This window comes from Asterias amurensis, chromosome 3 (genome assembly GCF_032118995.1).
Source record: "Asterias amurensis chromosome 3, ASM3211899v1".
Classification (NCBI taxonomy): Eukaryota; Metazoa; Echinodermata; class Asteroidea; order Forcipulatida; family Asteriidae; genus Asterias; species Asterias amurensis.
In genome coordinates, this window is record NC_092650.1 from 15,111,939 (window position 1) to 15,125,663 (window position 13,725).

A 13,725-nucleotide genomic window follows, 5' to 3' on the forward strand; every position below is an offset into this window, starting at 1 on the left:
AGCGCAATGGTATTTGCGAAAAGGTCTATGAGAGTATACGATATTGAACTATTTTACAAAATCAGACCTTCCCTTCAATACAGTTTACAAAGAAGGCATTGTTTACTTTTACGCAATGGAATAATGGACCCCACAGGGAAATTCTTCGGTCAGCTTGCACACATGCAACAGATCTGATAAGCGGGGTCTGTTATAAATTTAGTTGTCCTAAATATTCCCTTTTCTAAAGAATTCTCTTGTGAGGTACAGGTTGAACTGTAGTGTCCATCGTTCCATCGTCTGTGTAAAATACCCCTCCTATATAAGGTGGCCCTGAAGGGACATTGAACATAAAATATTTACCTAAATATTGACGTCAATATTAAAGGAACACGTTGCCTTGGATCGGACGAGTTGGTCAAAACAAAAGCGTTTGTAACCGTTTTTTATAAAATGCATATGGTTGGAAAGATGTTTTAAAAGTAGAATACAATGATCCACACAAGTTTGCCTCGAAATTGCGTGGTTTTCCTTCTTCTGTGCGAACTAACATGGTCGGCCATTTATGGGAGTCAAAATTTTGACCCCCATAATTGGCCGACGTGTTAGTCGACGAGGTAAAAGGAAAACCACGCAATTTTGAGGCATGTTTGTGTGGATCATTGTATTCTACTTTTACAACATCTTTCTACCCATATGCATTTTATAACAAACGGTTACAAACGCTTTTCAAAGACCAACTCGACCGATCCAAGGCAACGTGTTCCTTTAATGGATTTTGCCCTAAATCGCAAATATTGACGTCAACATTTATGCAATATTTGCGAATTTGGCACAAATCGTGAATATTATTCACGTGAATATTTACGTAAATATCATAACAGAACGCTGTCCCCGTACCAAGTTGATAGAACATGAACGGTACTGTGGTCACCAGTGAAAAATACATACAATTCGATGATGATTTCATCTAGTATCTCTTTAAGTTATTGTCAGTTGTTGATCTGTCAAACCCATAGATTATGAATAAAATGTATTACTGTTATTATTTTAATTTGTGTTATTCTTGTCAACTGTTTATATAACCATATGGTATTACCAGGGGAGGTACGGGGATGGACGAAATAAAGAAAACAAGTTGACCAATCAATAATTATGAATCCAGAGGTTTTATTAACAAACCACATGTTGTGCATGAAGGAGTCACACAATGAAAATAAATGTGGACGATGTAGGAAATGTCGACGGCATCGCGCCGGAGAACCATCTTGCCCTGAACACAGGCATAAAGCCTTTATAACTAATTTTGCAATGTCACAAAATATTCAACGGAAACGAAACAAAATTTGTGACACTGTTTATAACACATTTCTCAAAAACTACATCACCTAAAACCGACTTTAGCAAGTAATATTTTAAAGGCATTGCCGTCGATTTCACAAAACTCTTCCTAACTTAGGATTAATCTTATGACTTAGGACGAGTCCCAACCCTGCACTGTAGCATGCAGACCTTAAGATTAATCCTAAGTTAGGACGAGTAACTCGTCCTAACTCGAGATAAGACAAGTCCTAACTCGTTGTGAAACCGACGGCTGGACACCTTTAGTAATTGTCGATGATTAGTCTTCTCACTGAATGTATCTCAACAAATGCATAAAATAATAAATTGGACTCGATCAATTGGTCGTCGAAGTTGCAAGTCGCACATGTCGTGTGCTTTCAGATGCTTGAATATGAGAGCGCAGCTGAGGAATGACTTCTTCTTTAAAAAAAACTAAAACAAACAAGGTCACTTCAGAGGGAGCCGTTTCTCACAACGTTTTATACTATCAACAGCTCTCCATTACAGCTCTCCATCAGCAGCTCTACATTGCTTGTAACCAAGTAAGTTTTTATGCTAACGATTATTTTGAGTAATTACCAATAGTGTCCAGTGCCTGTAAGGGAAGCTCCCTATCGTCGTTATCTTCAAACCGTGTATAAGCTTAATGTGGGCATGTGTATAAGTTTAATGTGTGTTTTGTCCGTACAAAAAGTACTCAAACCCTGTTAAATACCAATTAATTTAGGGTTATCAACGTAGTGTTCAGTCCCAGAATTTCACCTATAAAAGGACAAGGCCATACATCTTTATGTTACAAAGGACACTTCCATAGGAAACTCTCAAAGTCAATGGAAAACTTTTGACCAGGGGCAACCATTAAAGACCATGGCTTCCGTGCCGTGCGTGTTATTCCAGGCCCGAGTGTTATTGTATGTGACATTTTTAGAACGACCTCAAGTTACTCTCTTCTCGATCATCACGGCATCCCAGTCGTTAATGAAGAGGACTTCATCCCCGTCCTTTTCCGAGCACTCACCGCTTAGCATGTACTCCATCACTTCCTTATACTGGGCATCCGAAGCCGTCTCCTTAAACTTCACAATATGGATAAGGAAATCCACCAAGAGATTCCCGTCTTCTGATGTCTCATCAAGACACTTGGTGATTTCCACCCTGGACTTCTGGTGACTCTGGGTGTAGGAGATGTTACGGCGATCTAATGAGCTACGAACATCGGCTGAGCTGATGAAGTGCATGAGGTGATCCTGGTATCCGGGGAAATGGTTCCACAGCCGCCAGAAGCCGCTATCGTCTGGTGGGGATTAACAAAAGGCAGTCAATGAAAATAGCACATCCGTAAAAGGGATTTTGCGCCTTTTGAAGATCAATTTCTTTGCCTTGACATGAATCGCAATTCGCAACTCACTGAATAAAAATTTCTGTTTTATAATTTACCTGTATAGATTTTAGCTTCATTAGCCGTCAATTTTCTTCTTTTTTAAGGGTGAAAAATCACAGAACAACGTTTCAGGAGAGTCGCGTGCTCTTAATAATTTTCGTGAATTTTTTTTACTCATTTCTCAAAAACTACCGCACATCAGCAGGTCACCCCTGTACTTGAAGGAAAGTTCTCTACATCATTATCGTTAAACCGTTTACGTTGATCGTTAACCCGGGGACGTTTGGGATTCGTGTTGTACCAGTCCCTTTAAATAGCTGCAACTGTCTGACTTGTTTTGTCCCAAAAGAGAATGATGTAATAAAGCAGCTTTCTGTGACGCTCTAGGCAAACTTCATAATCAATCAAATATATATATATCAAAAAAATTAAAAACAATATACGTTGCGAATTTATGACGTCAAAATTTGTATCGTATTCATATGATTATTCGCAGGAAGAATGAACCGGGTTTAAGGCAGTGGACACTACTGGTAATTGTCAAAGACTATAGCCTTCACAGTTGGTGAATCTCAACATATGCATAAAATAACAAACCTGTGAAAATTTGAGCTCAATCGGTCATCAAAGTTGCGAGATAATAATGAAAGAAGAAAACACCCTTGTCACACGAAGTTGTGTGCGTTTAGATGGTTGATTTCGAGACCTCAAGTTCTAAACTTGAGGTCTCGAAATCAAATTCGTGGAATAATACTTCTTTCTCCAAAACTATGGCACTTCAGAGGGAGCTGTTTCTCACAATGTTTTATACCACCAACCTCTCCCCATTACTTGTCACCAAGAAAGGTTTTATGCTAATACTTTTTTTAAGTAATTACCAATAGTGTCCACTGCCTTTAAGTTTCAATACCAGAATTGGTCGATGTTTTGCTGAAGACCTACCTGGAATGATTGTGCATCTGTTTAGTGTATTTCTCTATCGCGTTTGTATACGCATGCGTGAATTTTATTAGCATATTTTGGGCAAGGTACATTTATTGCCTACCTGAAATGGTAATAATAAGCAATTTGCCACCAGGTTCTAGAAGGTCGTACAGATACATCAATGAACTGTCTACGTCCTCAGCATAGTACATGGAGTGAACAGCGTTGATGAAATGAAATTTGGCTCCATCCCTGTCAGCCTCCCTGTATTGATCCAGGGTTTGCTGTCGCCAGTCAAAATTAACTCCCTGTAGTTCGTGTCCCTTGGATTGAACCAATGCCTTGTACTGGACTATCTGATCCACTGCAGGCTCAACTACACGGTTGGTGATGCGAGGGTATTTCTGCAAAAGCATAGATAACATCTTGCTGTCCATCTCACCTTTAATAGGAGAATCAGATTGAACGAAAGTAAAGTTACTTAGTTCTTCTTTTCTAATGCAGCCTTCACGATAATTGGAGATCACTGCCAGGGGCCAATTTCATAGAGCTGCTTAAGCAAAAAATGTGCTTATAAGCACGAAAATAGCTCGCTTGTTTTACACATGTTACTGGCCAAAATTTCATGCCATTGACATTGCTTGTAACGTGTATTTAGCTGTTGTTTACTTAGCATAACAACTGAGTGGAGTCTTGGCCGGTAATGTGATTTTACTAAGCAAGGATTTTTTTGCTTAAGCAAAAATTTGTGCTTAAGCAGCTCTATGAAATTGGGCCCTGCAGGTCACACACAGCAAAGAAAAATCCTTTCTCTTCGCAATAAGGTATATGCGATGGTAGTTTGTATAACAACACACGGGACCTACAGCTATACGTCCAATCCGAATGAAAATTTCCCCACTTGCGACAGTGCCAATTTCGTAGTACAGAAAAAGAAATTCCACTGCCCATGAGATTTACCGAAACAGTGGGTTATTTATGACCGCACAAACGCAATTGACTGTTCAAAGTGTATACGGTTCAAACACTGCGTTAAATCGCATTGAAGGTCAGGTTCAAACCGAATGCATGCATACAAATAATAACAACCCTATGGGCATGGGTTCAATCGGTCATCGAATTTGCAAGAGAATAACGCCAGAAAAACACCAGATTGCATCACTTTGTGTCCTTCCAGACGCATACAAAAAATAAGGCTTCAGCTCATGTTTGTTTATCATTTGAGTGAGAAATTACCTCATTCTAAAAAACTACGTTACTTCAGAGGGAGCCATTTCTCACAATGTTTTATACTATCAACCTCTCCCTATTACTCGTTACCAAGTAAGGTTTTATGCTAATAATTATGTTGAATAATTACCAAACGTGTCCAAAGCTGAACGTGTTCATCGTGGGTTTTTAATTGTTTATTTAATTCCTACCTGATCCACTTCCTACACCCAACACACGGAGTTCCTCATTCCCCTTCAGCTTGAAGGGAAGTTGCTCAACAACCTCCTTAGGGAAATTGTTATATCCCCAGTTGGCCAGTACTCTGAACTTAGCCGAAAGAGAAGCGTAGACTTGAAACGCCTTCACGTAATGTTCCGGGTCGTGGAACAAACTCCGTAACTTTAATTCCGCCATTGCTAACCAAAAATCGGATCGTGTTTTTCAGGCCTTGACAGTTGAGCGACCCCGAGCTCCGGTAAACTCGCACTGTGCTATAGAAAACTCACAGTACCGCAGCGACGCTTGTATTACTATCACTGCAGCCTATACGGATAGTTACTACAGCGACGAACGTTACACAGTGGAGGGCCACACCAGCATTCATTCGTGCAGGAACGGTGAAGGCTGATCAAAACTTTGAAGAAGCTTTAAAAAGACAGTGTACACTATTGGTAATTGTCAAAGACCAGTCTTCTCCCTTGGTGTATCTCAACATATGCATAAAATAACAAACCTGTGAAAATTTGAGCTTGACCGGTCGTCGGAGTTGCGAGATAACAATGAAAGAAAAAAACACCCTTGTCACACGAAGTTGTGTGCTTTCAGATGCTTGATTTCGAGACCTCAAGTTCTAAACTTGAGGTCTCGAAATCAAATTCGTGGAAAATAACTTCTTTCTCAAAAACTACGTCAATCCAGAGGGAGCCGTTTCTCTCAATGTTTTATTCTATCAACCTCTCCCCATTACTCGTTACCAAGTAAGGTTTTACGGCAATAATTATTTGGAGTAATTACCAATAGTGTCCACTGCCTTTAATGAAAGCTCAGCACTTCGTGAGTGTTCGTGTTTTTCTGCATGCCGTTCCCCAGACAGAAACATTTAGCTGATGACCCTTTCACCTGCTACACCTGGAAAACCTAAAATCTCCTCGACGAACTATGAGGGCGGATTCCCACTTATTGTAGAAGCTGCTTGTTGACAACATTGGGAGGGCAAACGGGCCAACCGACAGACGTGGACCCGTATTTATTACTAACTATCACACCTTTATGATACACCCTGACAGTTTATCCTATATTATTATACACTCTGCAAATTCTAAGGCTCAATGTTAACACATCAGGTGTTTGGGCAGATCGTACAATGGAAGGGACCAGAAATCGATTATAGACTTTCTTTTCTTCACACGAGTGACTGCATGTTCCCGCCGTGTGCTCGTATCGCCCCTAGGCGGTGACACAGCCGATTTCGCAACGCTCCATACGTCCCCATGAATCTACACGGAGGACGGGGTCCCGAAAGCACGGCCGAGGGGCAGGCTGGGTTTAGGGTCTGGGACAGGGCCTGGGTTACTGGTGCAAATGACGGCCTAGGTCAAAAGTGTAACGCCTCAAAACATTTTCGATTACAGCCTATCCGAAAGCTAAAAAAAATTGAAAAATGTAATACTTTTACATTTCTAAAATCAGTCATTCCCTTTAAATACAGAATTTAATCGGAAGCAAGTTAACAGTTTAATTAAGGTACAACATGTTATCCGTACTTTTAATCACCATAATTTACATACATTACACATGACAAGAAACAATTCTGTCAAGCAAACTAGTTTATCAACAATTGTAATCGCAACAACTTTTTCCTGGCGTTTGTTTAAAAGGTTGTTGGTTCAAAATATAACGTCTCACACCCACACAGAAGCTTTTACAACTTTTAGATTGACTATATAGACTATGTGGGCTTTTGCAATTTTGAAATGCGACCTTAAAGACAGTGGACACTTTTGGTAATTGTCAAAGACCAGTCTTCTCACTTGCTGTATCTCAACATATGCATCAATAATTACAAACCTGTGAAAATTTGAGTTCAATCGGTCATCGAAGTTGCGAGATAATAATGTAAGCAAAAACACCCTTGTCATACAAAGTTGTGTGCGTTTAGATGGTTGATTTCGAGACCTCAAGTTCTAAATCTGAGGTCTCGAAATCAAATTCATGGAAAATTACTTCTTTCTCGAAAACTATGGCACTTCAGAGGGAGCCGTTTCTCACAAGGTTTTATACCATCAACCTCTCCCCATTACTCGTCACCAAGAAAGGTTTTATGCTGCTATTTTTTTGTTGACTAATTACCAATAGTGTCCACTGCCTTTAAAAGAAGATGTCCAAGCCAAGAATGATCTTTACAAAGGGCTAAACCAACGGTGGGTGACTTGGCTCAATGGAGGGGTTTCCTTATTCATCCATGCTCCTCAGCCTTTGTTCAGAATCAACAATATTAAGCGATTATATGAGTCTTTGTTGGGCGTATATCTTTGAGAGCTCATTCACCGGTGTTTACGCGGATCTCTGGGAGGTGTTATGCCAAGATGGGAATTCCGTGTACTGGCTGGAGACATTGTGCATACGGTATACTACACTGAAATTTCAGCGAGCAACCTTGGATCTTTCTCGAGAGACTTCGAAGCTGTGTTTTCACTTCAACACATCAACTTTACACCAGGTAAATTAAGTATGTGTTTTTCTTTAATATCAGAGAGTTGAACAGTACATTCGTACAATTTGTTTGATTATTGGTTGCATTTTAAATTAGGCAAGTATTTAAGTAACTATTTTATTGGAAGGAAACTATCTAGTGAAATCCATGACCAGTCATACGTGTTAGATGTTCATCAGTGGCTGTCTTGGCTGTCGCAGAACAGAACATGGCGCTATTCAGTCGGACCACTTCTATACTGGAAAAGTTTCCGTTTGGCGCCAGCACTTTTCCATTCGACACGTAAACAAATTTTTAGTATCTAATTTACCTCAATGAGATATCCCTCTTTGTAAAAAACAAATTGTGATATAGTAGTGGGGCCATACGTAAAGTTATCCCAATTATGTTGTATACATTTTGACAACTCACATGGTTTATAGGATTCAAACACACACAAAAAACTTATTGTTTAAAGACACTATTGGTAATTGTCAAAGACCAGTCTTCTCACTTGATGTATCTCAACATATAAACAAACAAAAAACAGAAAATTTGAGCTCAATCGGTCGTCGAAGTTGCGAGATAATAATGAAAGAAAAAACAATCTTGTCACACGAAGTTGTGTGCTTTCACTGATGCTTGATTTAGAGACCTCAAACTCTAAACTTGAGGTCTTGAAATCAAATTCGTGGAAAATTACTTCATTCTCGAAAACTACGTCACTTCAGAGGGAGCTGTTTCTCACATTTTATACCATTAACCTCTCCCTATTACTCGTTACCAAGTAAGGTTTAAAATGCTAATAATTATTTTTAGTAATTACCAATAGTTCTGCCTTTAAGGTTATACCATGGAGGTAGAATTATTTCTACCTCCATGGTTTATACATGTGCATGTCGAACAAACTCATACATGTACTTAGAAATGTTGTGAAAATTTAATCAATGGAGAGCTGTTGGTATAAACAAAAAATTGAGAAACGGCTCTTTCTGAATAGCGTAGTTTTTGAGAAAGAGGTAATTTTCACTCTAATTTTAGAAGACTTCAGGCATGATGCATAATGATACAATGATTGTATCTACTATCTGCAAAGCACACACATTTTTGTGGAAAATTTGTGTGTTCTTCATTTTTATTCTCTTGCAATTTCGATGACCAATTGGGTTGAAATTTTCACATATTTGGTTAGTTTATGCATAAGGCTGCAATACACCAATTGAGAATACCGGTCTTTGACAACATTACACAACGGTGTCCGTTTTTTTTTTTAATATGAAAACACAATGTTATATTCATTTCAGAGTCGGAATTTTTAGGAAGTAAGCCTCCAAGGGTCAGCCGGTGGCATGTGAGCTCAAAATGGCGGGAGCGGTAAGTGAAGTATTATTTTGATAAAACACTTTACTCGAAATTGTATATTTTTTTCCATACGAAATTTATAATTTGGTGTTTGTTTTTTTTGGTTTTTTTAAGTCCATAGTCAATGGTTTTATTTCAAGAGTCAATAAGCAATATCTTACTATATTTCAAGCACGAAACGTTTGTGACCAGTCCGGCATCATTTGGTGCTCGGTTGTCAGAAATGCCAGTCAACACGCCTCCACAAGTTGCTTCCTAGTACAAACTAGCACCTATAGACAATCTATACTATTAAAAGCGTAACCCGCGCCATCTTGGATTGAAATTAGAATGTCCAGTGGCATGGCATCCTTGCGGAAATCAACACGGTTGTGTGTGTGGAATTCAACACGTTTGTGTCTTTTCAGACGTCGGGTTGCAAGTCTACAAAACCCTGATCCAAACTCCCACTTACGAGTCATCTGATTGGAGGTAGTTTGGGCGGCGACAGTGTGTCAACCACTGGTCGATGTTGTTACCAGACTTCCTAGAAATCTTTCTGACAGGTGACTCATTGGACAGTGTTTCGCAGATGGTTCTCCGGATTGGTTTACTCATTGCCCCTTGCCCGCCCACCTGCCATTCGATCCGCCCTTTTTGGTCGGGTTACTTTCGTGTTGTACTAAGCATGGTTCTCCGGATTGGTTCATTCATTGCCGCGCAGGGTCGAAGAGGCTGGGTGCCAGGACAAAACCCAAACAAATCTCACGAATTTGCATTGAATGAATGAAGTAACTCACAGATTGATGTTTCGCAGGCGACCATGTGTCAACCACTGGTCGATGTTGTTACCAGACTTCCTAGAAATCCTTCTGACAGGTGACTCATTTGTTGAAAAGATTAAATTTAAATGGAAAATATTTATAAAAAAGCAGTTACTTCCAAACGGCATGAGAATTATGGACAAGGCGGATGAGATCAAACGGAAGCTTTATAATTTGGACATATTGAGTATGGCTATAGGTTGGAAGGAGCCTGAAATGTGTCTATTTTTTTTTTGGGGGGGGGGGCGGGGGCTTACACAAATAAAGTAAGCATGTGAAATCAAGCCCAACCTCCTTCCATTCTGGTCAGTGTATTGTGAGTGGTGTGTTGTCTGGTTTTGAGACAGGCCACCTGTTGATTGGTGAAGGAGGTCGCCGTGGGACCACTTTAGGTTGAAAGTGGGTGGCGACCTCGGACTTACAAAAAATCTCCATACAGAAATTGCACTATTGATGCAACACGTATCTTGCTGTTTTTAAACTATGGACACTATTTTTATAAAACAAATTATTTACAAGAAGAGAGTTTATACATTCTGATTTTTTTTGCCAGTAAACTCAAATGAGTACATGAATACCGTTTTAGAATACGGTTTGTTCATGGAGGTTAGTGTTGCAGTTTCAGAGTTTACCCCATCATTGGTTCCCTCCGATGCGGCTGAATGGGGTACATTTTTAGGAGTTTGTCTATTACAAAATTGACCCAAACTGGACAAAACAAACCCTAAAATTAACTTGAAATGCTTTCTGAAAGTGCAATACGTCAGAGAAAATTAAGGAGTGAGGACGAATTTACCGTTTTTATTTAGTTTGTACGATATAGGGTTCCAGAGATATGGGATGAGGTTTGTTCCTTGAGCAGCGTGAACATGAACGGTCAGAAATTGTGTCGTTACAATTTCGCGGGATGCAAAAAGCCCAAAGTGACAATAAACAATACACTTATTGACGTTCACGTTCACGTTTAGTGCTCCCGTAACGCGCAGCCTATTGACCAGAAAGTTTACAGGACAATTTCACATGAGAATAAACTAAAAAGAGGCCTACGCTCTTACCGCCCCCCCCCCGAAAAAATCCCCCAAAACAGCGGTGGTAAAAAAAAACAGTAAATAGATTAGATTTTTGGCACACAGCATGTTCCGAAAACTCGTTTATTTAGTGATGTAACAACGCTTTGTATCGTGGGACGTGACACTCCATAAATCGTGATGAATAAGTAAAGGGCCCAAGATAGACTGGGTAAACTTTAAAAAAAAATCAACCCTGAAGGCAAATTGTGTTAATTTATGGCACACAAGTTTTTAAGAGGTATTGAGGGGTGCTGAGCTCGAATTTGCTGTATGCCAAGCTCAAAATTGTCCCATAATGCCTCAAAATCCCAAATCCAATATGGCCGCCACAGTGCGTGCAAGCTTTATGCGTGAACGGCGGGGTTTTTTAATTTCACTCAACAAAAAGGAAATGCAAGCATTATGAATGTATATTAAGTGTGTGTGGAAAGTGTTGGTAGTGAAAAAATGCCACAAGACGGGGTCGACCCAGGGAAGCTAAACGAACGCACCCATTCAGAGAGGCGTATAGCACCCTCACCCACATTATATTTCGTAATATTTGTGTAAAGGATTTTCATCATCTAGCGGGGTGCCGCGCGAAGCGCGGCATCCCGCTAGTGTATATCATGCACGTACCACGTAGAAAGTTGATCTAAAATACCTTTCCAGTTTCACACAAGATAATGAAAACCAGAGTAGCAATAACCATTATATTAAAGATAAGAGGAATTAAGGCAGGGCTTCAAATTTAAGACACTTTTTACAAGTATTTTACAAGGAAATATTTAGAAAATAAAGAAAATGGACTCCCTCTACATGACATTTCGGCATTGACATTAAAGCTTATGGCGCACCTCACTCAAGCACCTCACTAAATCAACTGACAAACAGTGCAAAATGCTAATATCAACATAATTAAAGCAAACTTTTTACAGTAGCGAGGAAATTACAGATTGACTCATAAACTTTTATCCTTTGCTCAATTTGATATGGGATTTATTGGCTCTCAAATCTGTAATATAGAGTCAATATTTTTTGAGGGCCTTTGCACAGTAATAATGAGGTAAATGCTATGGTGTTCTACCTCCATATCCCTATAAGGTGGTGCAAACTTAAAGCCATTGGACCCTTTCGGTAAACAGTATTGCCCAAAGTCCACACTTCGTGTATCACAACTTCTGTATCAAATAACAAACCTGTGAAAATGTAGGCTCAATCGGTCAACGGAGTCAGGAGAAATCAATAGGAAAACCCACCCTTGATTCCGCACGTTTCGCCGTGTCATGACATGTGTTTAAAATAAATCAGTGATTCTCGATACCGAGAATTTTATAATCGTTTTAACGTTTTCTCAAAAAGTAAAGCATTTCATGTAATAATATTTGCTAGAATGCACCATAGATATATAATAGAACAGTTATTATAATTCTATATCTATGGAATGCACCGAATTCCAAGCTTTACGAGCGCGCCCCAGTATTTGCGAAAAGGTCTATGGCCGAGAAAGTGTAGACTCCAATTGACTCCCGTCATTGTTCTTGATTTTTTCTCTTTAGAAAGAAATCTTCATGTGCGTGGTAATCGTCGGTCTGATTCTTCAAGGATGTTTCTTATTGATGGTTTCAAGCGTTCACAAACGTAAGAACATTGTAAACATGACGAAAATTCGGGCCATCACAAACGACATCAACCATCTTGCAATAGAGCGCCACCAGCGGTCAAATAACGAGAGTGAACCATTAATTGCGAACGATGTAGATAAACAAATTCCGCAGCAATTAAGGGTTGCCTCGACCAAGTTGTTGACCATTGATCAAGCGACTGTCAAGAAGACGCCTCCAAACTCGTCCACAGAGGGCCGCTGCCATTACAGGGTCCAAGTGTACGACAAAAATGGAAAACTTTCTGTACACAAACCAGTGCTTAAAAACGTTGTTAAACGATCTACAGGCGGAGTAGTTGTACGAACCACCATACCCTGCGACAATCAGTGCACTATTGAGCTCACTCTCGCTGATGAAAAGAACAAGTTTGAAGGAATGGATGCAGTTGTCTTTCATTTCATGAAACTCCTTATTCCAAAACCCCTTCCAGAGCCGGCACATCCCAACCAGACGTGGATATATCACTCGTGGGAGTCCCCGCGTTCAAACAACGGCGAAGGTTTAAAGATCAACCGTCTACCTGTCCACGCCACGTGGACATACCACCGGGGCTCTGAGATCGTCACTCCGTACGGATTCTACCGGCCAGGGGTCCCCATGACAAACCAGACGAAATCACCCCAGGAATGGGTTAAAGGAAAGAGGAAATTGGTTGCGTGGATGGCCAGTAATTGTGTTAACACCTTCTGGCCAAGGAGTGCCTTTGTGAGCGAATTGAAGAAATTGGTTCCCGTGGATACTTATGGAGCGTGCGGATCGTTGAAATGCACACCGAGCTGGTCGACGAAATGCACGGTGGACTTACTGCGACAGTATAAGTTCTACCTGTCTCTGGAGAATGCGGAATGCGGTGACTACATCACGGAGAAACTATGGCAGAAACCGCTGATGCAAGGAGTGGTTCCAATCGTCTACGGTCCCAACAGAAAAGTCTACGAGGATCTCACACCTCCAAACTCATTCATATACGTCGGTGATTACAAGAACGTGAAAGAACTAGCGGATTACCTGAAACTGTTGGACTCCAAACCCGAGCTGTATGCCCAATATTTAGCGTGGCAGTATAAGGGTAGCATTGGACTTCCTAAACCGATGCACGAGTCACATGAACCTACCATCTTCTGCAATCTTATACCGACGATAGATAAAGTTAAACGGGGGGAGTTGAAGAGAGTGCCGGTCGGACAAAGCAAATTTGCAAGAGCGTGTAGGGTTCCAAATAAAGGTCGATCGGTCTCAACTTACGGCGTACGGAAATGGGACCCTTGGTAAAATAATATTTATAAAAATTTATTGATTTATAGTGTGTACC

General features: G+C 40.2%; 2 protein-coding genes across 3 annotated transcripts; one reads left to right on the plus strand and one right to left on the minus strand.

The window, feature by feature from the left end:
* Window positions 1-1,172: 1,172 nt before the first annotated feature.
* LOC139934809 (histamine N-methyltransferase-like) lies at window positions 1,173-6,118 on the minus strand. 2 transcript variants are annotated; one of them, XM_071929211.1, is made up of 4 exons: window positions 5,855-6,118; window positions 5,050-5,485; window positions 3,750-4,070; window positions 1,173-2,617 (listed from the first exon to the last, which is right to left on the minus strand). In XM_071929211.1, the coding sequence occupies exons 2-4, from the start codon at window positions 5,252-5,254 to the stop codon at window positions 2,259-2,261; spliced, it is 885 nt and encodes a 294-aa protein (XP_071785312.1). In that variant the 5' UTR covers window positions 5,255-5,485; window positions 5,855-6,118; the 3' UTR covers window positions 1,173-2,258. The 2 variants fall into 2 exon arrangements, with proteins under 2 accessions (XP_071785312.1, XP_071785311.1); XM_071929210.1 differs by having other exon boundaries at window positions 5,050-6,118.
* A 1,350-nt stretch (window positions 6,119-7,468) lies between these two features.
* Window positions 7,469-13,685, plus strand: LOC139934846 (alpha-(1,3)-fucosyltransferase 7-like). Its single transcript, XM_071929253.1, has 3 exons — window positions 7,469-7,559; window positions 8,837-8,906; window positions 12,306-13,685. Exons 2-3 carry the CDS (start codon window positions 8,895-8,897, stop codon window positions 13,683-13,685), a joined length of 1,392 nt encoding a protein of 463 aa, XP_071785354.1. The 5' UTR covers window positions 7,469-7,559; window positions 8,837-8,894.
* The last annotated feature ends 40 nt before the right edge of the window (window positions 13,686-13,725 follow it).

Bases quoted from the DNA above. Each gene is read 5' to 3' on its own strand.
- LOC139934809 (XM_071929211.1), bottom strand. From the start codon at position 5,254: ATGGCGGAATTAAAGTTACGGAGTTTGTTCCACGACCCGGAACATTAC. The intron at 4,071-5,049 runs GTAGGAATTAAA...CTCCTATTAAAG, and splicing joins GGGTGTAGGAAGTGGATCAG to GTGAGATGGACAGCAAGATG. The intron at 2,618-3,749 runs GTAGGCAATAAA...AATCCCCACCAG, and splicing joins GCTTATTATTACCATTTCAG to ACGATAGCGGCTTCTGGCGG.